We start from the raw sequence: 27,337 nt of genomic DNA on the forward strand, positions 1-27,337 counted from the left end.
TGTGTCATATATTGATATGAAAAAGTGTCATATATTGATATGAAAAAGTGTGTGTTTTATATTGATATGAAAAAGTGTGTTATATATTGATATGAAAAAGTGTCATATATTGATATGAAAAAGTGTCATATATTGATATGAAAAAGTGTGTTATATATTGATATGAAAAAGTGTGTTATATATTGATATGAAAAAGTGTTATATATTGATATAAAAAAGTGTGTTATATATTGATATGAAAAAGTGTGGCATATATTAATATGAAAAAGTGTGTTCTATATTGATATGAAAAAGTGTGTCATATATTGATATGAAAAAGTGTCATATATTGATATGAAAAAGTGTGTGTTTTATATTGATATGAAAAAGTGTGTTATATATTGATATGAAAAAGTGTCATATATTGATATGAAAAAGTGTGTTATATATTGATATGAAAAAGTGTGTTATATATTGATATGAAAAAGTGTTATATATTGATATAAAAAAGTGTGTTATATATTGATATGAAAAAGTGTGGCATATATTGATATGAAAAAGTGTGGCATATATTGATATGAAAAAGTGTGTTATATATTGATATGAAAAAGTGTGTTATATATTGATATGAAAAAGTGTTATATATTGATATGAAAAAGTGTGTTATATATTGATATGAAAAAGTGTGGCATATATTGATATGAAAAAGTGTGGCATATATTGATATGAAAAAGTGTGTTATATATTGATATGAAAAAGTGTGTTATATATTGATATGAAAAAGTGTGTGTTTTATATTGATATGAAAAAGTGTGTTATATATTGATATGAAAAAGTGTTTTATATTGATATGAAAAAGTGTGTTATATATTGATATGAAAAAGTGTTATATATTGATATGAAAAAGTGTGTTGTATATTGATATGAAAAAGTGTTATATATTGATATGAAAAAGTGTGTCATATATTGATATGAAAAAGTGTTATATATTGATATGAAAAAGTGTGTTATATATTGATATGAAAAAGTGTGTTATATATTGATATGAAAAAGTGTGGCATATATTGATATGAAAAAGTGTGTTATATATTGATATGAAAAAGTGTGTTATATATATTGATATGAAAAAGTGTGTTTTATATTGATATGAAAAAGTGTGTTATATATTGATATGAAAAAGTGTTATATATTGATATGAAAAAGTGTTATATATTGATATGAAAAAGTGTGTTATATATTGATATGAAAAAGTGTTTTATATTGATATGAAAAAGTGTTTTATATTGATATGAAAAAGTGTGTTATATATTGATATGAAAAAGTGTGTTATATATTGATATGAAAAAGTGTGGCATATATTGATATGAAAAAGTGTTTTATATTGATATGAAAAAGTGTGTTATATATTGATATGAAAAAGTGTGTTATATATTGATATGAAAAAGTGTGGCATATATTGATATGAAAAAGTGTGTCATATATTGATATGAAAAAGTGTGTTATATATTGATATGAAAAAGTGTGTGTTTTATATTGATATGAAAAAGTGTGTCATATATTGATATGAAAAAGTGTGTGTTTTATATTGATATGAAAAAGTGTGTTATATATTGATATGAAAAAGTGTTATATATTGATATGAAAAAGTGTGTTATATATTGATATGAAAAAGTGTGTTATATATTGATATGAAAAAGTGTGGCATATATTGATATGAAAAAGTGTCATATATTGATATGAAAAAGTGTGTTATATATTGATATGAAAAGTGTGTTATATATTGATATGAAAAAGTGTGTTATATATTGATATGAAAAATATTATACTATCTAATGGATATATCGCTGGACCTTATTTTGCACCTGTGATTAATCTTCATGTATCTGTTGCTTATTTTGCACCTGTGATTAATCTTCATGTATCTGTTGCTGTTCTTGCAGGGTGAAGTCACCGCAGACCCATGTCAAATACTCAGGATCACACCATGAAGAAAAGTAATGTTGCCCCTCGCCCCTTGGCTGGAGAAGTGTCCCTGCAAGATGTTCACGACTTTTTTACCATTGGCAAACCAATAGCCAAACGCCCACAGCTGCCTCCTTTTGCTTTGCCTGACGACCCACCTGTCCAACCGGATGAGTCCAAGACCACCTTTTTCTATCGGTACAAACAACTCAATTGGGTATTTTTTTATTTAACATTTTGCAAGACTTGTGTGAGAACATGTATATATTCATTACAGATGGACAACAAGATCAGGATGTTGGGTCAGGTTTGTGCAAGAGAACGTCAAGCATCCGTGTTAAAAAAAAAAAATCACTATTTTCTTTAATTGTTACCCTCACCAGAGGAGAGGGTATTGCATTTGAGTCCGTTTGTTTGTTTGTTTGTCGGCTCAGAATAAATATGATTTTCTCTGCAACTGTTGGTCCAATTGACAGGAAATGTTCACCATAGGTGCAACTCCACCTGTAGAATTATTGTCCCCCGTCGCACCGCGGAGCGCAAGGGGGACTATGGTTTTCCCGTCCGTGCGTACGTGCGTGCATGCGTGCGTAAGCGAAGGACCGAATTCCAATTTGGTGTGTGGGTGGAACCCACGTCAAAATCCAAGATGGCCGCCGCCATGTATGTCTGAACCTTGTGAGCGGAATATCTTGAAAAATAAGCGAAGTACCAACTTCTAATCTGGTGTGTGGGTGTATCTACGCATAAGGGAGAACGCTATTGAAAATTGGGTCGCCACGTCAAAATCCAAGATGGCCACCACCATATATATGTCTGAACCTTGTGAGCGAAATATCTTGAAAAATAAGCGAACTGCTATCTTCTTATCTGGTGTGTGGGTGTATCTCGGCATAAGGGAGAACGCTATTGAAAATTGGGTCACCACGTCAAAATCCAAAATGGCCGCCTTGCGTCTTCCACTTTGTGAACTCGCATCACTTCACTGACGGGGGACCTTGGCGTAACGCTTGTTCATAATTCATATGCTTTGGTGGCCATATTGGATTGAATGAAAACTTTAAAAAAATCATGTCTTGAACTGCTTCATTGATTGATGTTAAACTTGAAAGTAATTTTGTAGCCGTAAAGTGAACACGTGTTTAAAATTTCAATATGATTGGTCTAACGGTCTGGTAGCCAGAAGTTGTTATTGTTTGAAGAAGAAGAAGAAACTCTACTATATTATCTTCTCCAGCCATTTGAGTTTTCAATATATCTTAATTATGTGCTGTTTGAAGTCTGGCATCTTGTCTGTTAATTATGTACTATTAGCCTGGTGTTGGCTTAGTGGTTAGGGTGCCGGCTTGCGATCCTTGGATCCTGGGTTCGAATCCAGGTCGATCGCTGAATGAACGCGAGGGGGGTTGATTCAGCCTGTCATCCTTCCGAGGTCAGCAAATTGAGTACCAGTTCACTGGTAATTCCCTGTGTGTCGCAAGAGGCGGCTAACAGGGTTGGCGGCAGGGAGGGCATCCGGCTGTAAAACATTGCTTCAAAAAGGGGACCATGGTGCCTGAAAAAGGCCAACCCCTGCTCTGCGGGAAAAAAAGGCCTCTAAAGGTGGTTCTTCTTCTTGTTAATTATGTACTATTGGAATTATGTACTAACCCCCTGTCCAGCCCTCGGGTCTCTGACTCAGCCACCACTCCAGCACATGGAGGCTGCCATATTATATGGGCGGTGATTTGCAGAAATCGCTGACGTGGTTCACTCATCCCATTGGGCCAGTGTGGTGTCACTTGACGAGCGTTTGGACTGGCTGCTATTCAAATAGCATGGGCGAGTGCAAGGACATTAGAGATCTTTGTAATGGAAATGCTGTGCTCGATAACTGCATGGATCTGAACAGAGAACTTTTGGCTTCAAATGTATTCATTATGAGCTGCAGTGTCGTACTGGTGCTACTTAGCCCCTGATTAGTGGAATGAAACTACTAGTCACAAGCCACAGCTGATGGCCCATAAGGCAGACATTTGGTGGATTGAGTGCCGCAAATTTTGATAGCCCCATCTTGCTGCCATGGTAGGTGAGTGAATAACTGTTAAGTGTATTAGCAGCGTGAATAACTGTTAAGTAGTAGTAGTAGTAGAGTGAATAACTGTTAAGTTGTATTAGCAGGGTCAATAACCGTTAAGTACCAGTAGTAGTAGATGGAATAACTTAAGTAGTAGTAGTAGTAATAGATGGAAAACCTTGTCGTAGTCGTAGTAGTAGTAGTAGTAGTAATAGCCATAGTAGTCGTAGTAGTAATAGTCGTAGTAGTAGTTATAGTAGTAATAGTAGAGGTAGCAATAGTAGTAGTAGTAGTAGTAGTGGTAATGGTAGTAGTAGTAGTGGTAATGGTAGTAGTCGCAATAGTAGTAGTAGTAGTCGTAGTCGTAGTAGTAGTAGTAGTAGTAGTAGTAGTAGTAATAGTCGTAGTAGTGGTAATAATAGTAGTAGTAGTCGTAGTAGCAGTGTGAATGATCTGATGCTGGATTTTCAAAGCGATTTGATGTTCCCTTCAGACCCCACCTTGTCCCCTCCCTTCTTCCTGGGCATTTTATAGCTGGTCTTCATCAGTCCATTAGCACTGTTCCCCCACAGTGTTCATAAATGCTCCATTTACCACTCTTTGCCAGGACCGTGGCTGAACCGTTTTAAATCGGCAAGGCACTAACGGTAATTTAACCCACGTCTGAATGATGCAAACCTTGATGAAGACGATTTTACCTGTCCAATGCAAATGGCTGTGAAATAAAAGGGTCACATCGATTTATTAAAAAAAAAAATTGCTTATACAATTGCAATTGAGCTGTGTTGTGATGTATAACGTCATCAATAATATGGTATTCAGTTTTTATTTTTGATTCGGTGGTCATTAGTCCCTTTAGCCATTAGTCCCATTAGTCCCTGGTGTTGGGCTAGCGGCTAGGGTGCCGGCTTAGGATCCTAGGATCATGGGTTCGAATCCCGGTCAATCGCTGAATTAACGCCAGGGGGGGTTGACTCAGCCTGTCATCCTTTCGAGGTCGGCAAATTGAGTACCAGTTCACTGGTAATTCCCTGCTTGTCGTTAAAGGCGGCAAAAAGGGTTGGCGTCAGGAAGGGCATCCGGCCGTAAAACATTGCTTCAAAAAGGGGACCGAAAAACAACAACAACCACAGTTCCCGAAAAAGGCCAACCCCCGCTTGCGGGGAAAAATGGCCTCTAAAGGTGGTTTTTTATTCGGTGGTCATTATGTTTCACTGTGCTTGATGTTTATTAAAATACGGGAGCTGTGTTAAAGAATAAAATTCTGAGCTGATTTTGGTCTGATGGAAAATAATTTCTCTTTCCCTTTCCATTAAATAATAATATTATACTTGCTCCTTGATCCATAACTTTGATTGTCAGCAGAGCCTTCCATTCGATATAAATGTCTAACATTTGTGCACATCACTGTTATTTTTGCTTGATGCCTTTTTTTTGATTGTTTGTTGCTTTCAGCCGGAAAATGGAGGGAAAAGGTACTGAATATGTAGAAGCCTTTCGACAACAGGAAACTCTAGATCTGCAAGAATTGTCACTCCAGAATTCTTCCAGCTCTACCTCGTTGGATCCAGGTATTGTCGACTCTTGTTTTAAATAATGCATGTTATGATGAACTTCAGTGCTTTTTGAAGATAATCCTGTTTTAATAAGTTTCAACTTTTCTAATGAAGTGAGATATATACATATATTTAAAATTAAATATATATATTTTGATATTCCTTAAGTAATTTCACAGAACTGGTTAAAACCCAATTATAGATGATTTGTCAAGTGTTGTTAAAGTCAAACTAACAATGGGTGAACTGCATGAGGTTGAAATACAACATATTGTTACGGTTTTCCGCCGCCCTTCTTACCCTTACCAAGGGGGCATTAAGCCCTTTGTTCTTTCTGGGCCTGGCGTAACCGAGAGACCTGAAACGCCTCTTCCGGGCAAACGCAAGGTAGGGTTTCGGGACCAAGTCTCGCTCGTACCAAAATACCTGCGCCGCCACGGAAGCGGGGAACCAAGCCTCGCACGAGCCACGTGTAATTTGAGTGCACCGAGCGGATTGCGTACCACGTGGTCCGTGCAGTCACCGTTAATACTGGACCCCGATTCGAGCGGTTTTACTCGTACCACGCTTAGCCAATGATGGAAATCACAAGAACAATCGAATGGAAGGAAGAACACAGGTTTAATTATTATTCCCAATATTATGTACAATGATCGGTAGAAGCAGAGACACAGAGCAGAGCGTAAACAGTCTTATTCTTAAATCCCAGACTTGGGCCCGTTCACACTCACACAGGGAATTGCAGGCAGGATGATGTGCAGGCCAAACGCGCCGGCTTGGTTGTCCAGGAATGGCCCCGTCCGACTCTCCTCGGTCACAGCACGTCCCGCGATGATGGCAAGCAGGCGGTGGAAGGATCCTCGTAGCACGTCTCCCGAACAAAAGGCAGCCGATGATGAGGCAGGAAGGAAACGTACGCGTCTCTCAGCGCGGCTGGCGGTTCCACAGCGCGTTCTGCAACCAGCGCGCTATCACTCGCGTGACTCAATGCACTATAGCGGATCGGCTTCAAGCTCAACCGAGCGTCACTTTCATATGAGTGCGTATCTTGGTTCATGCGTGTCTTTCTCCGATCTCGTATCTTTCACACTCCACTGCGGACCGCGCTCCTTCAACTCCTCACTCAATGCCAAGTCACCGCCAACTGCTTCCAACTCCACTTACTGCTGGAACTCCACTTACTGCTGGAACTCCACTTACTGCTGGAACTCCACTTACTCCTGGAACTCAACTTACTCCTGGAACTCAACTTACTACTCGACGCCCGACTCCACTTACTGCTCGACGCCCGACTCCACTTACTGCTCGTGGTGGTTTTGCGCAACGGCTTATATCTGCCACGCCCTGAGCCTTCTTGAACGTTCCAAACACGTCCTGTGATGCAGTGCTGCAGCCGCACCCTCTGAGCCCTGATTGGCGGCTCGCGCTTACCGTCAGCTTCTGCGCCGCCCTCATTCGGTCCCGACCCGACCCTCCAGGCCGGCCTCGTGTTAATTCGCGCCAAAAAGCCAAAGGCAGCACAAAGAGGCATGAGGCAATGGAGGCGGGATAAGGCGATGGAAGTATAAGAAGGACCTACTCATTATTCTACTCAACGCAAAACTAACACAGGAAAAGGACTATTCTCACACATACTATGAAATAACTGCACTATCGCGAGGCTACGTGTTGTTGTTGTGACTAACTATGAGGGGGAAATTTAACCTTTATTATACAAAACTCAAAATCGCAACGATATGTTGGGCAATAATGGCATGGCGGTGTCACACTCATACGTGCTTAACGTGTTGAGGTGTGCCCTCCATTGTTTTGGTTTGGCATTCAGTAACGTTCGTTTTGGATTTCAAAGGATCCAGGAGTGACACACTTGATGCCGTGGCCACAAGGCATCAGCCCATATCGGATAGCTATACTCTATTGAGCTATGGACAGAGGCCTTGTCGGCTGTGATTTTTATGCTTCCACCGACTAACTCGCCGGAGGCATTGTTTTTGTGTTGTGCCGCTGTGATAAGTTTTCGATGCTGCGATAACTTGAGAACGGCTGAAGGGATATAAGTCAAACTTGGTGCTGGTATGTTTAATGAGGTAAAGTTAAACTGATTAGATTTTGAGGTCAAAGGCCAAAAGTCAGAGGTCATGCTCGTTAAAAATCATGTTACTGTGACAACTTGTGAACCAGTAATGTGATTTTCATTATATTTGGTAGAAGTATGTATTATGATGCAAAACAACAACAACAACAACATGCATTTTAAAGGCCATTTTCCCTACAAGAGCGGGGGTTAGCCTTGTGGTCCCCATGACAATCTTCTCCATTTTGCCCTATTTTCTGCATCTCTCCTTGTTAACCCCCTTGCCCACATTTCTTCTTCCACCATCTTTAGCCAAGTCTTTCTCGGTCTTCCCCGTCCTCTACTTCCTTCTACATTCATTTCCATCACTCTTCTCAACCAGTCACTTTCATTCTTCCTCAACACATGACCAAACCATCTCAACCTGTTTCTCTTCACAGCATCAAACACAGGCTCTATTCCCATCATCTTTTGCAATTCATCATTTGTCTTCCTCTCTCTCAATGATACTCTGCACATCCGTCGAACCATTCGCATTTCCACCCTTTCCAACCTTCGTTGCTGCTCTACGTTCATTACCCATGTCTCGCTCCCATAAATCATAACACTTCTCACACATGCAGGATACACCTTTCCCTTCAGCTTCAACGACACTCCCCTCATCATCAGCACGCCACTCAGTTCCTGAAACTTCTTCCATGCACATCTCACTCTAGCAACCGTTGCCGAGTCTGATCCACCTTCTCCATTAAGCATGTCTCCGAGGTAGCAAAATGTTTTCACGCCTTCCAGCTTCACGCCGTCTCCAAGATCCAACTCAACATTTCCTCCATCTGCAGCTCCCTCTGTGCAAACCTTACACTTGAATGTAGCTGCCACACTGGTTAATGACCCTCTCAGACCACTACATTTTTGATGAACCCACTCAGCGCACATTGTACATTGAATGAAGTTCACTCCGACACCCTTCCTAAGGTGAGAATGCAATAACAAAATAAGAACAAGAGAAAATGAATTTACAGGAGATGTTTGCCAAGGTCAGGCAAAGGATAATTATAACAGGTGCCCTTTGTTTTCTCACTCTCCCTGGAAGGGCCAACAGTTTCCATAGTGATGGACCTGTGCTGCCCGGTTTCAAAACTTTTCTCAGGTTTTATATGAAATCCCCGACAATTATCTTCAATCCCACTTCTCCCTCCAGGTCTTTAAAACAGCTGTTCGCTACCATCTCTTATCTTCCCCCATCCAAAACCTTGATCTTTTCTACCCCCTTTAATACACCCCAAATCCACCTCTTTCAATCTCCGACTTCATTCCTGAAATTCCTAGCAGTGTACATTTGTTTTATACCGTGTACCCCTCCCCCTCCCCACAGGGTGTGGGTGTACCCACACCCTTCCACAGCTCTACCGACGTCCCTGTTCTCTACTGTTGTGCTCGTGTGTTTCCCTCTCTCCCCCTCTTATCTCCCGCTCCCTTTCCCTTTATTGTATGTTTTATGTGTCCATTTGTGTTTTTTGTGTTTAATGTGTTGGGTCTTACACGAGCATCTATTTTGTATTCCAAAAAAAAAAAAAAAAAACAGTTAAAAGGTAAAATGGAAGACGTTGAGTAAAATTCTGTTGCCTAGCTAACTTGTGAACCAGTCATGGGATTTTCACCAAACTTGGTATTTTTATATATTATGATGCAAAGATGTATTGATTGGGTTATGGCATCAAGAGGTCAAGTCAAAGGTCAGAGGTAATGGCAGGTAAAATTGTGAAAACTTTAAAACAGCAGAAGGGATTTAAATCAAACTTGGTACAGTTTGTCTAATGATGTCGCAATGTGGGCGGAGGCAAATCGGTCGATTATTCTATTTTCTTATTTTTTTGAACGCTGCTCCTTTCCTATTCCATCCTTAGGTGCTGCATGTATGACGTGACCACCGAAGGGGGCCCGGCGTTGACGTGCGCTGAAAGGGTGTAGTTGGACCATGCTATTCCCAGGGGATACGTTCCTGGAAAATTCACGAATAACGAAACCCGCGAATAGCGGGGCATTGCTTCAATGGAAAAAGGGGGAATAGGTTCCTGAGTCGCGAAAATCCACGAATAGTGACGCAAATCCCAAAAATGTCGACAATTAATCCGTGAAGGTCGATGAAAATCCTGTGAATATATGCCGCGGCATTGTTTCAATGTGGAAAAGGGGGATACGTCAAAGGTTCCCTGGGGTTCCTTATTCATAGAGGAAAGAAAAAAGAAATAGTTCAAAATGCTTTCGACCACCAATGCACATGATTGCAGTTGCAAAAAAAATGCTTACAAAAAATATATAACCAACATCAAGTACCATTTTCAATTTATTGAAGGAATGCGCTTAGTTTATTGAAATTGCTCAACCATACAGTACCATGAAAGTAAAAAAAAAACAAAAAAATACCATCATGTACCCGTTTTAATATTTTTTTTTACAAACGCACGCAACTTTCAAATGATGATTGCGATGTATTACAATCCCAAGAATTCCTCGAACTTTGAGGGCGACCCAAATGATGGTGCAGCAAAATCGTGCACTACGGGAGAGCCAGGAGAGGTAGAAGGTGAGGATGATGGTGAGAATGTTGGTTAGGACGCTGTAAGGAACACAGGAGAGGAACACAGGAGAGGGTGCCGGTGATCTTGAGGTGGAGGGAGCAGGGCTGAAGAAATGGGTGATGGGGAGCTGCCTGACACATTGCCCAACATTTCGATGCAGCTCTTTGTATGGGAGCAGCGCATCATCCAAGGCCCTCTTGAACTTGAGGTACCTCTCCACGACGGGGTCAGCGTCTTGCACCCTGTCGACAATTGCCCGCATGTCCTGCAGCAACTCGCCCAGGAACTGGACTGTGAGGCTGGACCTCGGCACCTCTTCCTCATTACTGCCCCGCTTCCGTCTCCTCCTCCTCGGAAACCTTTGGAACACCCCGATCCATGTGGATATTCGGGACATGGGTGCCCGCCTTCATACCCAATACAGTGCTCGCTGAAAGTTTCTCATGAATCGCCTTCTCCTTCTTCCGTATGTAGCGAACGGTGGATGTGTTGACGCCGTAATGCCTGCCAACAGAGGCCGCACTCTCTCCTCTCGAAAGCCGGTCCAGCAGCTCCACTTTCTGGCTAAGGCTCATGACTTTCTTCTGCCTCTTGGTGGTCGACGCATGTCTGGCACTGGTCTTGCGCTGGGAGCCATAATTGAACCATGAGCAAAGCGAGTCAAAACCACGGGTCGAAGCAACGGGACGACAACAATGATCGAGATTGAGGACACAATCTGTATATATATGTAGGATTGCGAGCATTGTGGGTATCTGTGGGAGCCCATTGTTTGTGGAGGATGATATCGGATGATGCCGTATCGAGCGTATCCACAAATTTCAATAATAGATTTAATGAAGCATTTGTATTCTATCACTCGCGGAGGATGACTTGTTTTAGTCACTGATGGAACATCCCCCGAAGCGTTTTCATTGTGTAACATCTCTGATGATGCTTTACCGTAAATTGCAAGCTGTAATAGATTTTTGCATGCGTTTGCATGCTATAATTAGCGGAGGATGACTTGTTCACACATCTGGTGTGGTGTCACAAGAAGCTCGCTTATAGTGCGCCTAAAATTCGTGACGGTACTGTATTTAATAGTGAACTTAATAGTGAATGTAGGGTACTGTATTGTACTGTATAAGCAGCTCATATAAGATGTTTTTTTGCGCATGTCCAACTGCTTTATGCTTGGCTGGTAAAAGATGTGTTTTAAAAATGTCACGCTAGCGGCTCGTGAAATTTATTTTTGCGCCGCTGAAAAACTGCTGATTTTCGGAACATGGCCGCAAATAGGGGGGTGAGGGGGGAGGGAAGCGTGATTTCACGGAACCTAGCTGTGAAAAGAAAAAAAAATCCGAATTCACAGGACATTTTTCCGCGAATAGAGAAACATGTCGCATTTTATCAACCGCGAATAGTGGGGTCTGACTTTACTCAGTTTTCATTTTGGTTTCTTGCTTTTTCTTTGTTTTCTTGCTTTCTTTCTTGTTTGTTTTCTTTCTTTCTTTGTTGTTTGTTTTCTTGCTTGTTTGTCTGGGCGATATCTATCTCAGCCATTCTTTGAGCTAGGAAGCTGAAAGTTTGACAAAAACGAGCGAGCACATACTTTGGCAAAACAGTATTTTTTGTTTTTTGATGAATCAATTAATCAATTGCTTAATTATTATAATCGATAATTATCGATTTATTCAGTACTTATTTATTTCCTTTCTCATCTGGGGCACCTTTTGAGTTGGAAGCTGATATTTGGACATGATGATGACCAAGAGATTTGGCTGTAAAGGGTATTTTAGATTTATTGGTTAATCGATTAATTGATTAATTATAAAAAAATTTGATTAACTTTTTTTTTTTTAAGTAACAGATTCGGATGAAACGGTGGTGGTTTCGGTATTTTATTTGCCAATCCATTAATATATTTAATTATTTTACCATTATTATTTATTTATTTTCATTATTATTCACTTATATTATATCTTCTATATAATCATATCACCACCCCCCTAAGCATTCGCCTACCACTCATCTCATCGGTAACCTCTCCCCCAAATCATCACACCCCCTAATCTCCCAAATAATCATAATCCCCCCAACCACAATTTCCAATATCATTCCCCCATTCTCCAAAACATTGCCTAAACCATCCCCACAACCTCCCACAACATTGCCCCCGATCTCTTAGATCATCACTCATCCCCCCATCAAACCCTCACTCATCCCCACAACATGACCCCCGATCTCTTAGATCATCACTCATCCCCCATCAAACCATCACTCATACCCATCAAACCATCACTCATACCCATCAAACCATCACTCATACCCATCAAACCATCACTCATACCCATCAAACCATCACTCATACCCATCAAACCATCACTCATACCCATCAAACCATCACTCATACCCATCAAACCATCACTCATACCCATCAAACCATCACTCATACCCATCAAACCATCACTCATACCCATCAAACCATCACTCATACCCATCAAACCATCACTCATACCCATCAAACCATCACTCATCCCCCATCAAACCATCACTCATCCCCCATCAAACCATCACTCATCCCCCATCAAACCATCACTCATCCCCCATCAAACCATCACTCATCCCCCATTAAACCATCACTCATCCCCCATTAAACCATCACTCATCCCCCATCAAACCATAATTCTTCCCCATCAAACCATAATTCTTCCCCATCAAACCATCACTCATCCCCCATCAAACCATCACTCATCCCCCATCAAACCATCACTCATCCCCCATCAAACCATCACCTTGGTGTTGGGCTAGCGGCTAGGGTGCCGGCTTAGGATCCTAGGATCCTGGGTTCGAATCCGGTCGATCGCTGAATTAACGCCAGGGGGGTTGACTCAGCCTGTCATCCTTCCGAGGTCGGCTAATGGTGGTCACTGGTAATTCCCTGTTTGTCGTTAAAGGCGGCAAAAAGGGTTGGCGTCAGGAAGGGCATCCGGCCGTAAAACATTGCTTCAAAAAGGGGACCGAAAAACAACAACAACCACGGTTCCCGAAAAAGGCCAACCCCCGCTTTGCGGGGAAAAATGGCCTCTAGAGGTGGTTTTTTGTTTTGTTTTATTATTCACTTATTAGTCCCCTACCGGTGTACACCGGAGGGGACTATAGGATTGCACTCCGTCCCTCCGTCTGTCAGTCTGTCCATCTGTCAGTCCGTCATGCAAAGAACAGTTTTCCGGACTTTTTTTCTAAACTCTTAATGCTTTCAAAGCATTAGTGATTTCAAACTTGGTACCTGATTTCCTCATGATAAGTTGCAGATGAAGTTCGAACTTCTCGACGCTGCGATCATTTTTGACCAAGTTATGGCACTTTGAACTTTGGAAATTTCCCCAACAGTTTTCCGGACGACAGACTGCCGGTAGGGGACATGTATTGCAACGCAATACTCAGAATGCTTGTTTATTGTCCCCCGTCGCACAGCGGAGCGAAAGGGGGACTATGGTTTTCCCCTCCGTCCGTGTGTCCGTCCGTCCGTGCGTGCATGTTTGAGTGCGGGCGTGCGTGCGTGCATCAGCGAAGGACCGCATTCGAATTTGTTGTGTGGGTGCAACCCACGTCAAAATCCAAGATGGCCGCCGCCATGTATGTCTGATGCCATGTATGTCTGAACCTTGTGAGATGAATATCTTGAAAAATAAGTGAAGTACCAACTTCTAATCTGGTGTGTGGGTGTATCTCGGCAAAAGGAAGAACGCTATTGAAAATTGGGTCGCCACGTCAAAATCCAAGATGGCCGCCACCATATATATGTCTGAACCTTGTGAGCGAAATATCTTGAAAAATAAGCGAACTGCTATCTTCTTATCTGGTGTGTGGGTGTATCAGTATCTAGACACAAGCAAGAACGCTGTTTAAAATTGGGTCGCCACGTCAACATCCAAGATGGCCACCGCCATGTATGTCTGAACCTTGAGATGAATATCTTGAAAAATAAGCGAAGTACCAACTTCTAATTTGGTGTGTGGATGTATCTCGGCATCAGGAAGAAGGCTATTGAAAATTTGGTCGCCACGTCAAAGTCCAAGATGGCCGCCGCCATGTACCGTATTTTCCGGTGTATCAACTGGTTTTTTACCGACGGGAAAACCCTAAAAAAGGGGTGCGGTTGATACACAGTAACAGAAAAATTTGTGCATTGAAAAACTGTCATATCAACGGGACGTAATCTTTATTTTACTTTGAGGTTGTGGGGATACAATGATGAATGATCGTCAATTACGTTACTGAAGCCCCTGTCACACCTTGACGATTTAGCCAGCGTATGCCGACGTATCAAAATTGAGTGCTGGTGTGAGTCATACGCTGGCATACGTCGACAAATTTTGTGCATGCACAAAATTTGTCGACGAGCTCGGCGTACTACGACGTATGCCAGCGTGCTTCAGCGTGCTCTTAACGTAGCCAAATTTTTCATACGTCGGCATACGCTGGCTAAAACGTCAAGGTGTGACAGCGGCTTAAGGGGGCATTATACCATTGAAGGCAAAAAAAAAACATTTTTTTACAAATATACAAATGCATCAATTAAAATGTTTGTTTCCTAGTATTGTATATACTAGGGCATGCCCGTACTATATATAAGCTAGGACGTGCCCGTACGTGGGTGCCCGTTCCTTGCCAAAAAAAAAAAAAAAAAAAAATTTTGTGTAGGGGTGTGTGTGTGTAAACATCCTAGGGCGTGCCCGTACGTGGGTGCAAAAAAACATGCGTGCAAACAACAACAAAAAAAAACTTTGAAACCACGTGGCAGTAACGACCACAGAACCCCCCCCCCCCCCCTCTATTTACATGAATGGTTTGGTCCATTCGCAACGACCACAGAACCCCCCCCTCTATTTACATGCAATGGTTTGGTCCATTCGCAACGCCAAAGCGAACGGCGAACGGCTAAATCGCCATAGCTCGGTAAGTACTTGTCCGATTAATTTCAAACCTTGAAAAGGCACATCCTCGGGTCCCCAGCAATATACCTGGCAAGTTTCAAGTATATCGGACCGGTAGTTGTCGAGAAACAGCGGTCACAGACAAACATACACACACACATACACACATACAAACACACAGAGATTACTGGAATTATAGATAGATGTACCAAGTTTGAACGTAAATGGACTTGTCATAGAGAAGATATAAGCTGTAAAGTGGTAATTCATCATTTGTATGCATCTGGTTACCATGGTAACCATGCATAATATAATGCTATGTAATGTATACCAATGTAATGTTCATATATCAAGCAACATGTACATATATAGTTTTGCATATTTTCAATCAAGACATTTTATCAAAAAGTGCATTACTGTGATTCAGTGTTGTTTTTACTGTGTTCAGTGTAATGGGGAGCTTATATCTTCTCTATGACAAGTCCATTTACGTTCAAACTTGGTACATATATACAATACTAGGAAACAAACATTTTAATTGATGCATTTGTATATTTGTAAAAAAATGTTTTTTTTTTGCCTTCAATGGTATAATGCCCCCTTAAGGTAGGTTCAACGCCGATTACTGCTGCCAGTCAAAATACAAGAAAGTTTGAAGTTTGTAATATTTGATTTTTCTATGCGTGTTTGTGAAAATGTGTACTTTCACTAGTCCTCTTTGAATGACAGGTCACATAGTGAATAGAGTGTGCTAAATAAAGACAGGATTAAGTCACAAAACAAAAGCGTCAACATGGTAAACAGGATGTTTTGCATGGGACATTATGACGTACCTATTGTCTAACCAACGCCGCGGTAAGGCCACATAAAAATAAAAAGTTGTTGAGCGTCCTTTTTTCTCAAAAGTTCGGGTAGGGAGGGAGGTTTTTATTTTTTATATTTTTTTCCTACTTTCCATTGAGTTTTGTTGACATGGAAAAATATGAAATAAAGGCTCCTTTCTCCTCAAAATGATTTTATTTCTTCATTCATCGGGTTCCATCCTGTGATCCGTGGCCATGTCTGCAGCCAACACAAATTTGAGAAATGAGCCAAGAGTCTTTGTCACATCAGAAACTTTGCAAGCTGGTGAAACTTTCATCATGTCAGTTTTACTGGGGCCGGCAAATACTTTGACAAAAGTACCGTGTGTATCGTCAGGCAATGGCTCCCTATCCCCATCATACTTGCCGTCTGAGAACTCTGCATGGAAGTCCGAGATTGTAACATCCAACTCGCTATTGCACGCAAACCAGTCTTTCACCGTCTTGGAAGAGCCCTCACGGGCTATTGATGCGATCACAATAGGCATTTCAAGCCGATTCTAGCACGAATCAATACAGATTTCAGCGGGAAAAATCTCGCACAATAGCCGCCATGAATGGCCAACGTAAAATGGGTAAAGTTGCCCGAGGCACTTGCGACCGCTCTGCGCAGCACGCACTGCGCATGCAGTGCAGAACGGCGCCAAATTTGAATGTGAAAAGATCGTTTTTTATGATTTTTTTCAAAATATGATGATGATCGATGATTATCGTCATGACGATGACGACGATGATCTCGCCTACCCAGACTCGGATGATGATCTTCGTAATGTCTTCCCTGAAGAAACAGATGACGAGGACTTCTTCGGATATTAGAGCCTAAACCCAACGGCCCTTTTCCGACGATGGAGAAGAGGATAACGACGACGAGGATCTCGCCTACCCCGACTCGGATTGGACTGAAGAAACGGATGACGAGGACTTCTTCGGATTTTAGAGACTAAACCCAACGGCCCTTTTCCGACGATGGAGAAGAGGATAATGACGACGAGGATCTCGCCTACCCCGACTCGGATTGGACTGAAGAAACGGATGACGAGGACTTCTTCGGATTTTAGAGACTAAACCCAACGGCCCTTTTAAGGGCCCCACATTGGCAAGAGCCAAAACCCAACGGCCCTTTTCAGGGCCCCACATTGGCAAGAGCCAAAACCCAACGGCCCTTTTCAGGGCCCCACATTGGCAAGAGCCAAAACCCAACGGCCCTTTTCAGGGCCCCACATTGGCAAGAAAGAATAATTATAATGTTTTTTAAATTCTCTTTCAACTCATTTCATGTATTTTCACTCTTTCTCTGTCTTCAGTTTCTTTCTTTTCATCATATTTCGCTTTCCATTTTATTTATTTATTCTCTTCTCTTTTTTAAATTTTCCTGATTTTTTTTTTCCCCTCGAAAATCTTATTTTTATTTTTATTTTTTTAAAGTCGAAAATCGGGGGTGCGGTTGATACACGGGTGCGGTTGATACACCGAAAAATACGGTATGTCTGAACCTTGTGAGATGAATATCTTGAAAAATAAGCGAAGTACCAACTTCTAATTTGATGTGTGGGTGTATCTCGGCATAAGGAAGAACGCTATTGAAAATTGGGTCGCCACGTCAAAATCCAAGATGGCCGCCACCATATATATGTCTGAACTTTGTGAGTGAAATATCTTGAAAAATAAGCAAAGTACTAACTTCTAATCTGGTGTTTGGGTGTATCTAGGCACAAGGAAGAAGGCTATTGAAAATTGGGTCGCCACGTCAAAATTCAAGATGGCCGCCGCCATGTATGTCTGAACCTTGTGAGCGGAATATCTTGAAAAATAAGCGAAGTACCAACTTCTAATCTAGTGTGTGCTGGTATCTAGGCATAAGGAAGTACACTATTGAAAATTGGGTCGCCACGTCAAAATCCAAGCTGGCTGCCTCCATGTATGTCTGAACCTTGTGAGCGAAATATCATATCATAGCATGTTTTCTGCGTCTTCCACTTTGTCAACTCGCATCACTTCACCGACGGGGGACCGAGGCGTAATGCTTGTTTCCTTTCTAACCTGAGCAATATCTCGGGCACCTTTTGAGCTCGAAAGCTGATATTCGGGCACGAAAGTGACCAAGTGATTTGGCTATTATAAAGGATATTTTTGATTTATTGATTAATCAATTAATCGATTTCTTATTTATTGATTAATCAATGAATTGTTGATTCTTTTTGATGAATGACTTTATTTTCAAAAAGTTCCAGCTTCAGATGAAACTGGTGGTTGAGGTTATTCAACCAACAACTGGTGGTTGAGGTTAGTAAGAAATTATTTTGCGATTACTATTTATTGATTTTAATTACACAATTGAGCAATCAATTATTGTACACCTCTCCCTCCCAATACCAGGTGTTGAGCGCCTGGTGTTGGCTTAGCGGCTAGGGTGCCAGCTTAGGATCCTGAGTTCGAATCCCGGTCGATCGCTGAATTAACGCCAGGGAGGTTGACTCAGCCTGTCATCCTTCCGAGGTCGGCTAATTGAGTACCAGTTCACTGGTAATTCCCTGTTTGTCGTAAAAAGGCGACAAACAGGGTTGGCGGCAGGAAGGGCATCTGGCCGTAAAACATTGCTTCAAAAAGGGGACCAACAAAAACAACAACAACCACGGTGCCCGAAAAAGGCCAACCCCTGCTTTGTGGGGAAAATGGCCTCTAAAGGGGGTTTTTTTTTTCCCAATACCGTATCTGTGCTGCACGGCGGTATCGCCGGGCGGGGACCTTGCTCGCCCTGGAAAATGCTGCGCTGGAGGATGTTATTTATTTATTTGTCATGGGGGCGGTGTACTTTGAATGTACCTGTACACGCTATTTTAATTGTTTTGTACAGCATATTTTGGAAGAGGGTGATTTTACAAGGGATAATTTGGTCTGAGGCTGACTTTGGAGTCCTGCTTTGCTATTTGGTCAGCTCGAGAGGTGGTGGTTGAAGGTCAGGTCTAATTATTGAAGATAAATCAAACTTCTGCCTGTGGCTGTCCAGGGAAATCGATTTGTACGCTTGTTTGTTTATTATTCTTGACAGGGTGACACTTATCTTCCCAGATTGAGAAATGCTCCATATTTTACCCCAGTTAGTGGTGCTTTCATTCTCAAGTGTAGTAAATTGAAGGATTGACTTTTTTATTATCAGAATTTAAATATTTTTAGGTCTTCTTGTCTCGATTCTCCAAGAGATTAACTTATAAAATGGGTCGTGATGTCCGGATGTCTGTCCGTCCGGTCGTCCGTCAGTGAACCTTTTGCTATTTTGCTACTTCTCCCTTAGCACCTGCTGATTGCTCTGATACCTGACACATTAATACAAGAAAGTAGCCCGCACAATCGCTCGGGCTTCGATTTTTTTCGATTTTGGATCATGGGGCTGCCCGGGATGGGGGTAAAGCCCTCCCCCCCAAACTTCGCATCCATTCTCGTTCCTTATTTACGATCTGATTGCTCGAAAAACCGATACAGCCCTCTACAGTCTACTCGATTGCCCGCACAATTGCTCAGGCTTTGTTCTTTCGATTTCGGATCATGGAGGCTCCAAGAGGGGGGAGGGGGTTTCCCCACGAACTTCAGATCCATACTCCCTTATTTACCAACCAATTTCTCTGAAACCCTATATTGCCCTTCTACTTGAAGGTCAGCAGGATCACTCGGTTTTAAATTTTACATTTTTGTGTTTTTTTATTTTGCATAATGGGAGCTCCCAGGTGGGTCCCTCAAAATCGGCAGAGGTCTGAACTACAACCTCAAGAGATGACCATCAGCCCTCTCAGGGCTATTTATTGAGGGTTGTGGAGGGGTTTGGACTTTTATTACATTCAGCACTGATGACATGCTGTTAGATGTGCTGAAATTTGCATTATCAATGTGTTTTGTTTTGCAAGTTCATGAGACTTTGTCCTCAGTATTTTTCAGGATATTGTGTATTTTCAGCATACGACACAAAATACTTTTTGAAAACGGTTATTGTATTGTTCATGGCAGAGATGGCCTGCTCCCTGGATGAACTGGAGAGTGAGAGTGTGGAAGTTTCCTCTACCTTCTCGGAATCGCAAGGAGTCTTCCGGCCCGCCTGTGATATTTACAGGATGTACGACTTCAGCTATGTGTACAACCCTGAATTCCCCATCACAGGCTACCGACAACAGGTCTGTGAGAAAACTCCGCTTCAGTTTTACATTGTACGCCTTGTCTAGATGAGGGCGTGTCGATTATGGCCCAAAAGAGGACAATGAATATGAATGAATGATCGTTTTAAGGCCATTTTTCCCCATGACAATTACAAGGGGGTTAGCCTTGCGGGCCCCATGACAATCATGGTTCCCTGTTTGAGGCAATGTTTTTATGGCCGGATGCCCTTGGTCACGCTCTTACGATGTGCAGGGATACAGTGTGCCTATTCTAAATTGGGGTACACACCGTGATCATTCATCCCAGCAAGCTGGTACTCAATTTGCTGACCTCGGAAGGATGACAGGCTGAGTCAACCCCCCTGGCGTTAATTCAGCGATCGACCGCGATTCAAACCCAGGATCCTCGGATCCCAAGCCGGCACCCGAACCAGGACAGTATTGTAGATATTAGTTCTGGGACACTTAACATTTTCTTCATTTTTTACTGCACCTCCATCCCTAAAATTAAGTGATAAAATTATCACAAAGCAGGTCCTGGACTACTTTCGTGTGTGTGTGTGTGTGTGTGTGTGTGTGTGTGTGTGTGTGTGTGTGTGTGTGTGTGTGTGTGTGTGTGTGTGTGTGTGTGTGTGTGGGTGGGTGGGTGGGTGGGTGGGTGGGTGGGTGGGTGGGTGGGTGGGTGGGTGGGTGGGTGGGTGTGTGGGTGGGTGGGTGTGTGGGTGGAGAGACAGAGACACCGTGTCCATACTCACCCTTATTTACGAACCAATTGCTCTGAAACCTGATAATATTGTTATGAATTTGGGTAGAGGAATATCTAGAGCCAGATAGATCTGTGTCGGTAGGTATTCAACTGTCGCGATAGGGAATCTACCTTGTAATTTCTGTGTGTTTAGGCGGTTTGTCGGTTAAGAAGTATACCTGTGGACATACCAGGATGTTCGAGTGTTAGATGGAGTAGGGATTTAAAGGTAAAGCCCCTGTGTATCAAACCTGGTCATCAAACCTTTGTCCCTTATGGGCATGTATTGTGTAGTCCGGTTTGTCGGGATAAGCTGTATTGATGTCCCCGCTACGAGGGAGCAGGGCGTGCGAAATAGTCCAGGGATTATGGATAAGATTCCTTTGTTCGTCATCCCCCTGTCACCAAACCTTTGTCCCTTATGGCAATGCATACACATATAAACACTTAGATAGGCCCTTTAGTGCACACAGTAATTAAATCCCCTTCCTTACAACGACTTTGGAAAACAGGCAGGAAGCCAGATCGGGGCACTGCTGAGGGGGCCTCCGCCAGCTACACCTCCGACAGGCCCAGCAACATCGAGTGACACGAGCTATAACCACGCTACAGGGAACGTGTGATTGGTTGGCACGGAAGGCGCGAACCTCCAGCCAATCAGGGTGAGCAATACCGGTGCGGGAAGCACTCGGCCAATGAGAGGGCGCCAGCAAAACAGAACATTGGAGGAGAGTGGACCCAGGTTATAAAAGGGCGTGCGGGACAACATTCTCTCTCTTGCGCTGCACGTCCCTCTGACTTGTCTGGGTTCTGGCTCTCTCTTTCCTCACTGGTCGCTTGTCTCTGCGCTTCCCTTCTTGGTCTTGGGAGGTTGTTGGTTCGCCATCTTCGTGGTGCTTGGAGCGGTGCTCGGTACTCGGTGCTTTTGTTGCTGTGAGCGGGCGGGACCTCGCGTGCGATCGATTTGGAGCTTGGAGCGAGGCGTGCTGCTGAACAGACAAGGCCGGGGCGAGCGGGTCGTTCGAGGCCTGGTGGCGCACGAGCGGGGCCGAACGGAGCCTCGTTTGGACGGCGGACACGGCAAGACGACGGACAATTAAGACGCACCACATTTCACAAATACATGCCATAACGCTTTATTTTCCTTTTTTTTTTTTTTTTTTTTTTTTTTTTTTTTTTGTTTTGTTTTGTTTTGTATACAAGATCGAGGCTCGTGAAAGAGCGAACATTAATCACACAGAAAGACAAACAGACACATAAAACAAATAACATCGGGAGCGGTAGACAAGATGGGGAGAGAGGGGGAAGGACACAAACACAACATTTGAGAGCAGGGACCGAGAGACATGGAGACATCGAGAGATCTGTGGGAGGGAGAGGGCTTTGGGGGGGAGGCATGTGAAGGGGGGGGGGGGGTGGGAGAGGTATAAACATATGGACACTGCCAGGATTTCCAGGAAATAAGTTGGAATTTCAAACAAGGTGGATCTGGGGTGAATTAGTGGGGGTAGAAAAGATCAAGGTTATGGATGGGGGAAGATAAGAGATGGTGGTGAACAGCTGTTTTAAAGACCTGGAGGGAGGAGAGGGATTGAAGGGAGTGTGGGAGTTTGTTCCACAGGCGGGAGAAAAGAGGAATGAAAGAGTGAAGGTGAGCAGAGAGCCGAGATTTCGGCAGTTTAACCATCAGAGGGTTGCTGGCAGATCTTGTGCGACCTGTAGGAATATTTGGGGGACAGAGCACAGAGAGAGCTGGGGGAGCAAGGCCGGAGAGGAGTCGGTAGAAGACAGAAAGACCACCTACCTGCCTGCGGTGAGTGAGTGAAAGGCCCTCAGAGATAGCTTCATCGCGGGAGATTCCAATGATTTTGAAAGCTTTGGATTCAACAGCGTGAAGCCGAGCCAGGTGTGAGGCAGGAGCACCAGCCCATAGGGGAGAACAGTATTCCATTGAGCTGCGGATGAAAGCCTTGTATGTGGTGAGGAGCTCAGGTGTGCCGAGGAAGGACTTCGCACGACGGAGGATGCCCAGTCGGCGACTGGCTTTGGAGGCCAGCTTGGAAATGTGGTTTTCCCAAGAAAGATCATGGCAGATAGTGAGACCCAAAAGCTTGAGTGACAGAACTTCTTGGAGAGGATTGTTGAGAAAGTAGATGGGAGGGTTGTCCAGTCGATCTTTTCGGAGAGACATAGTAAGAGAGTGAGATTTGGCAGGATTGAAAGACATGTTCCACTTGTTTGACCAGTCTGTGATTTTGTCCAGGTCTTCAGAGAGTGAGGAGGCTGCAGACTGCCGATCTGAGGGAAGAGGAATGGAGCGGCAGAGAGTGGAGTCATCAGCAAAGAGATAGAGAGGATTTTCCAGAGAGTCAGAGAGATCATTGATAAAGACCAGAAAAAGCACAGGGCCCAGCACACTTCCTTGGGGAACTCCAGCCTGAACAGGAAGGGAAGATGAGAGAAATCCATTCAGGGCCACATGTTGACTATGACCAGAGAGGAAGTCCGCAAGCCATGCATGGAGATTTCCATGGATACCATAGGAGGAGAGTTTGGTGAGCAGAGCTGGGTGCCAGACCGTATCAAAAGCCCTTGATATGTCAAGGGAGACAGCTCTGATTTCCTGTTTGGCATTGAGGACCTCCATCCATTGTTGAGACAGCAGAAGCAGCATGTCCAGAGTAGAGTGACCTGGTCTGAAACCAAATTGATGATCAGAGATCAAGCCATTGGAGAAGAGGAAAGATTTCATATCCGAAGCAATGATGGATTCCATGACTTTGCTGATAATTGGGAGCAGGCTGATTGGTCTGTAGTTGCAAGGATCTGTTTTTGCACCTTTTTTGTGTAAAGCGGTAATGTTAGCTGATTTCCAGGATGCTGGCAGATGACCTTGAGCAAAAGATAGGGTGAAAAGAACAGAGAGAGGGTGAGATAGAGCGGCAGAGCAGGATTTTAGGACCCGTGGGCTGATGCCGTCTGGTCCAGTTGCAGAATCAGAGTCGAGGTTTGACAAAAACTCCTCCACCTTGTCAGGAGAGAAGGACACAGAGTCCAGGAGCAGTTGGGTTCGACTGGGAAAGGTGGGAACAGAGAGAGATGGGTTTGGGACTAAGGATTTCGAGGCGAACACAGAGTTGAGGCATTCGGCTTTGTCACGTGCGATGTCAACTGTGTGTCCATTTGAGGTAAGGGAGGGGATGGAGGGGGAACAAACACCAGAAACGGATTTGACCAGACGCCACCAGGATTTGGAGGAAGGAGACAGGTTTGAGAGTTCATTCTTGAGTGAGGAGAGATAGTGCTTCCTGGCACTCCTGAGGGTAGACACACACTTGTTCCGAGCTTGGTGGAAGGAACTGAGATTTCCTTCAGTTGGATTAGCCTTCCAAGAGGCAAAGGCAAGTTGTTTCAGGGCAACTGCCTCACCACAAGATTCAGTGTACCATGGACGGGAGGAAGGGTAAGACAATTGAAGGCGAGATGGGATAAATCTGTGCATGAGAGAGATCAGTTTGCTTTGGAAGAATTCCCAGGAAGAATTGATGTCAGAGGCAGTGGAGATGGGAGACCAATCCAGACGATTGATGGCTGCTTGAAGACCGTCCCAGTCGGCCTGAGTGAAATGCCAGACTCGTCGACGCTGAGGAGGCTCTCTGAGAATGGCCAGAGAGATGTCCACTTTGACAAGCACATGATCAGAAGAACCGATTGGAGCAGAAGAAGAGCAGCAGACATTAGCAGGGAAGTTTGTCATAACCAAGTCTAGAAGAGAAGATACTCCATTGGCTGAGATCCGGGTCGGGAAATTGACAGATTGTGTCAATCCCAGTGAGTCACAGAAGTCCTTTGCTGAGGTGCCATGACTAGTGAGAGAGGAACCCACACCCAACCAGGTGGCATGATGACAGTTGAAGTCACCACATATGAGGAAGAGAGAGTTGGGATGAGTGGATAGAAGTTGGTCCATGTTGTCAGACATTGAAATGTAGATGGAGTCATCACTGTTTGGGGGACGGTACAGAACACATATGAACAAAAGGTGGGAGCGGAGAGGAAGCCGTAACCAGAGGTACTCCTGCGGGTGAGGAGGAAAGAGAGCAGTGCAAGGAGAGTGAGGAAGAGAGTTTTTGACAAAGATAGCCACCCCACCACCAGGCCGAGGCTCAGGTCTATCATACCGGAGGAGGGAGTAACCAGGAAGAGATATTAAGGAATCAGAGACATCTTGAAGGAGGAAAGTCTCTGTTAAGCAGATCAAGTCTGGATTGTCAGAAGCAACCTGTATGGAGAGATCAGTCAGGTTTGAGCGAAGGCCCCGGATGTTTGAGGTCCATACCGTTAATGAAGAGAGAGGGGGAGCATCGGGTACAGGACAGGGGAGGGGAGGAGTAGGGTAAGATGAAGGATGAGAGGGGGAGGTAGGGAGAGCAGTTGATAGTGTTTCAGATGTTGCAGAAGAGTTCCAAGAAAGGGAAGGATGAGGAGGATGAAAGGTTTGCTGGTGAAGGGATGCGGCACAGTGAGGGGTTGTTTGAGGGGGGGCAGAGGAAAGTAGAAGGTTTGGGGGGGTGGAGGTATGAGATAGAAGGGAGACGAAGTGGGGAGGAGGCAGCTTGGAGGAGGAGGGGGGAGGAGAGAGAATTGGAGAGGAATGGTATGGGGGGAGAATTGAATGGGAGGGATTGGGGGGGAGTTTTGAAGGGGAGGAGTGAGGGGGGAGTTTAGGAGGGGAGGGGCAAGGGGGGAGTTTTGGAGGGAAGGGGAAAGGGGGGAGATCAGGAGTGGAGGGGCAAGGGGGGGGATTAGGAGGGGAGGGGCAAAGGGGAAGTTTAGGAGGGGAAGGGCAAGGGGGGAGTTCAGGAGTGGAGGGGCAAGGGGGGAGTTTAAGAGTGGAGGGGCAAGGGGGAAGTTTCGGAGTGTAGGTGCAAGGGGGGGGATTTGGATGGGAGGGGCAAGAGGGGAGTTTAGAAAGTGGATGATTAATGAAAGACGAACATTGATAACAAATTGGGTTTGTTGTGATTTTCAAGTTAGCAATCCGGTTCAGGATGATGGAGGAGGGATGGAATGAATGTGAATTTAGACCATGTAGTGAGGGAGACGTATAAGATATTGAATTTCTTTTTTTTGAAGTGGAATGAGTTGGAGAGGAAATTGAGAAAAGCCTTTTAAATAGGAAGAAAAACAGCGTGTTGTAATATACCACTGAATAAAAAACAGAAGGGGAAAGGTTAAACATATTTAAAAATATTTAAACAGAACTATGAACAATCTTATATGCACAAAAATACCAACGGGGGGAGAGCCGAGAGGGACCACCACGAGTCACGTGAACAGGGCAAACGGTGGATGGCAAGGAGATAATGGGGGTGGGGCGAACAGCACACCTGGACAGAAAATACAGGATGAGACAACAGTACACGTGGAGAAAATAAAATAAATGTTTTTGTTTTTTTTTGTTTTTTTTTGGGGGGGGGGGGGGGGTGGGGATTTAGAACGTTAGACAGTATTATGTTCGGGGTAGAAGGGAAAAAACCAAGAGCCAAGCAAAACACACTTAAGTTAACAAAACACCGACGGGGGTACAACTACAAGGCCACACACGAGGGGCAGAAAACGATTAATTAATTACGAGTTACAGGAAATTCAAACCAAAACTAACTATAATCAAACAATATCACATGGACGATAAAATAACGAATTGAAATTTGACAATCTATCTGGGGAAATGGGGGAGAAACACGTGGTCGAAGAACGAACGAACGAATAAGAATGAATAAACGAATGAGCACAGAGAAGGTAGTCTTTTTTTTTTGTTTTTTTGAGTTGAGATTTACATAAGGAAGTAGGCTTTGGGGTGGAAAGACTGCGAAAACAGAGAACGAAAGTTATTGGATCGCAAACGACAGGCGCTGAGAGAAAAACAAAGCCTCAAGGTTGTACTTGTACAGTGTACACTGTACAAGACCTCGAGACGACACGAATTAACGCGATTTTCAATACAGGTATGAAAGATTTGCACCGAAAATCTTTGACGGGACAATATACGTACATACACCATAAAAGAAATACAGTTATAACGAAAATACAAATTGGAACAATGACTTAACTTCGATTTCGATGGAGAGCGTGGAGACCTGCGAAAAAACGAACCGTCGCCAGCAAGACCGGAAACGGAAGTCAATTTCCTTCCTTTCATTCATTCCTGTGTCCTGTTGTCTGGTGTGTAGGATCCCAATATAGGATTTAGTTTATTTGATTACCGTTGCGTTCCTTGTTATCGGGTTCCTTGAATGAATTTATATTTTTGTACATTCTAAATCGGTGTTTGAGTACATTAATTCCCTACAGGACCGGAGCTGCAGTCGGTGCGCTCCAGGTAAGCGCTTTTCCCGCTTCTCCCGCTTCCCTTCTTCTTCCCGCGCTTCATAGTTAAGTCCGTCTTTGGTT

The 27,337-nt window shown here is 43.6% G+C and overlaps 1 protein-coding gene across 1 annotated transcript in view; it reads left to right on the top strand.

The window, feature by feature from the left end:
- The first annotated feature begins 1,925 nt into the window (after window positions 1-1,925).
- LOC137436891 (ATP-dependent RNA helicase TDRD9) overlaps window positions 1,926-27,337 on the top strand; it is a 504,026-nt gene continuing 478,614 nt past the window's right edge. Inside the window, 3 exon segments of the mRNA XM_078787098.1 lie at window positions 1,926-2,139; window positions 5,453-5,568; window positions 19,994-20,157. Coding sequence (XP_078643224.1) covers window positions 1,940-2,139; window positions 5,453-5,568; window positions 19,994-20,157 — 480 coding nt within the window. The 5' untranslated portion in view covers window positions 1,926-1,939.

The sequence above is a fragment of the Myxine glutinosa genome, chromosome 11 (assembly GCF_964187855.1).
Source record: "Myxine glutinosa chromosome 11, kmMyxGlut1.1, whole genome shotgun sequence".
NCBI classification, from domain to species: domain Eukaryota; kingdom Metazoa; phylum Chordata; class Myxini; order Myxiniformes; family Myxinidae; genus Myxine; species Myxine glutinosa.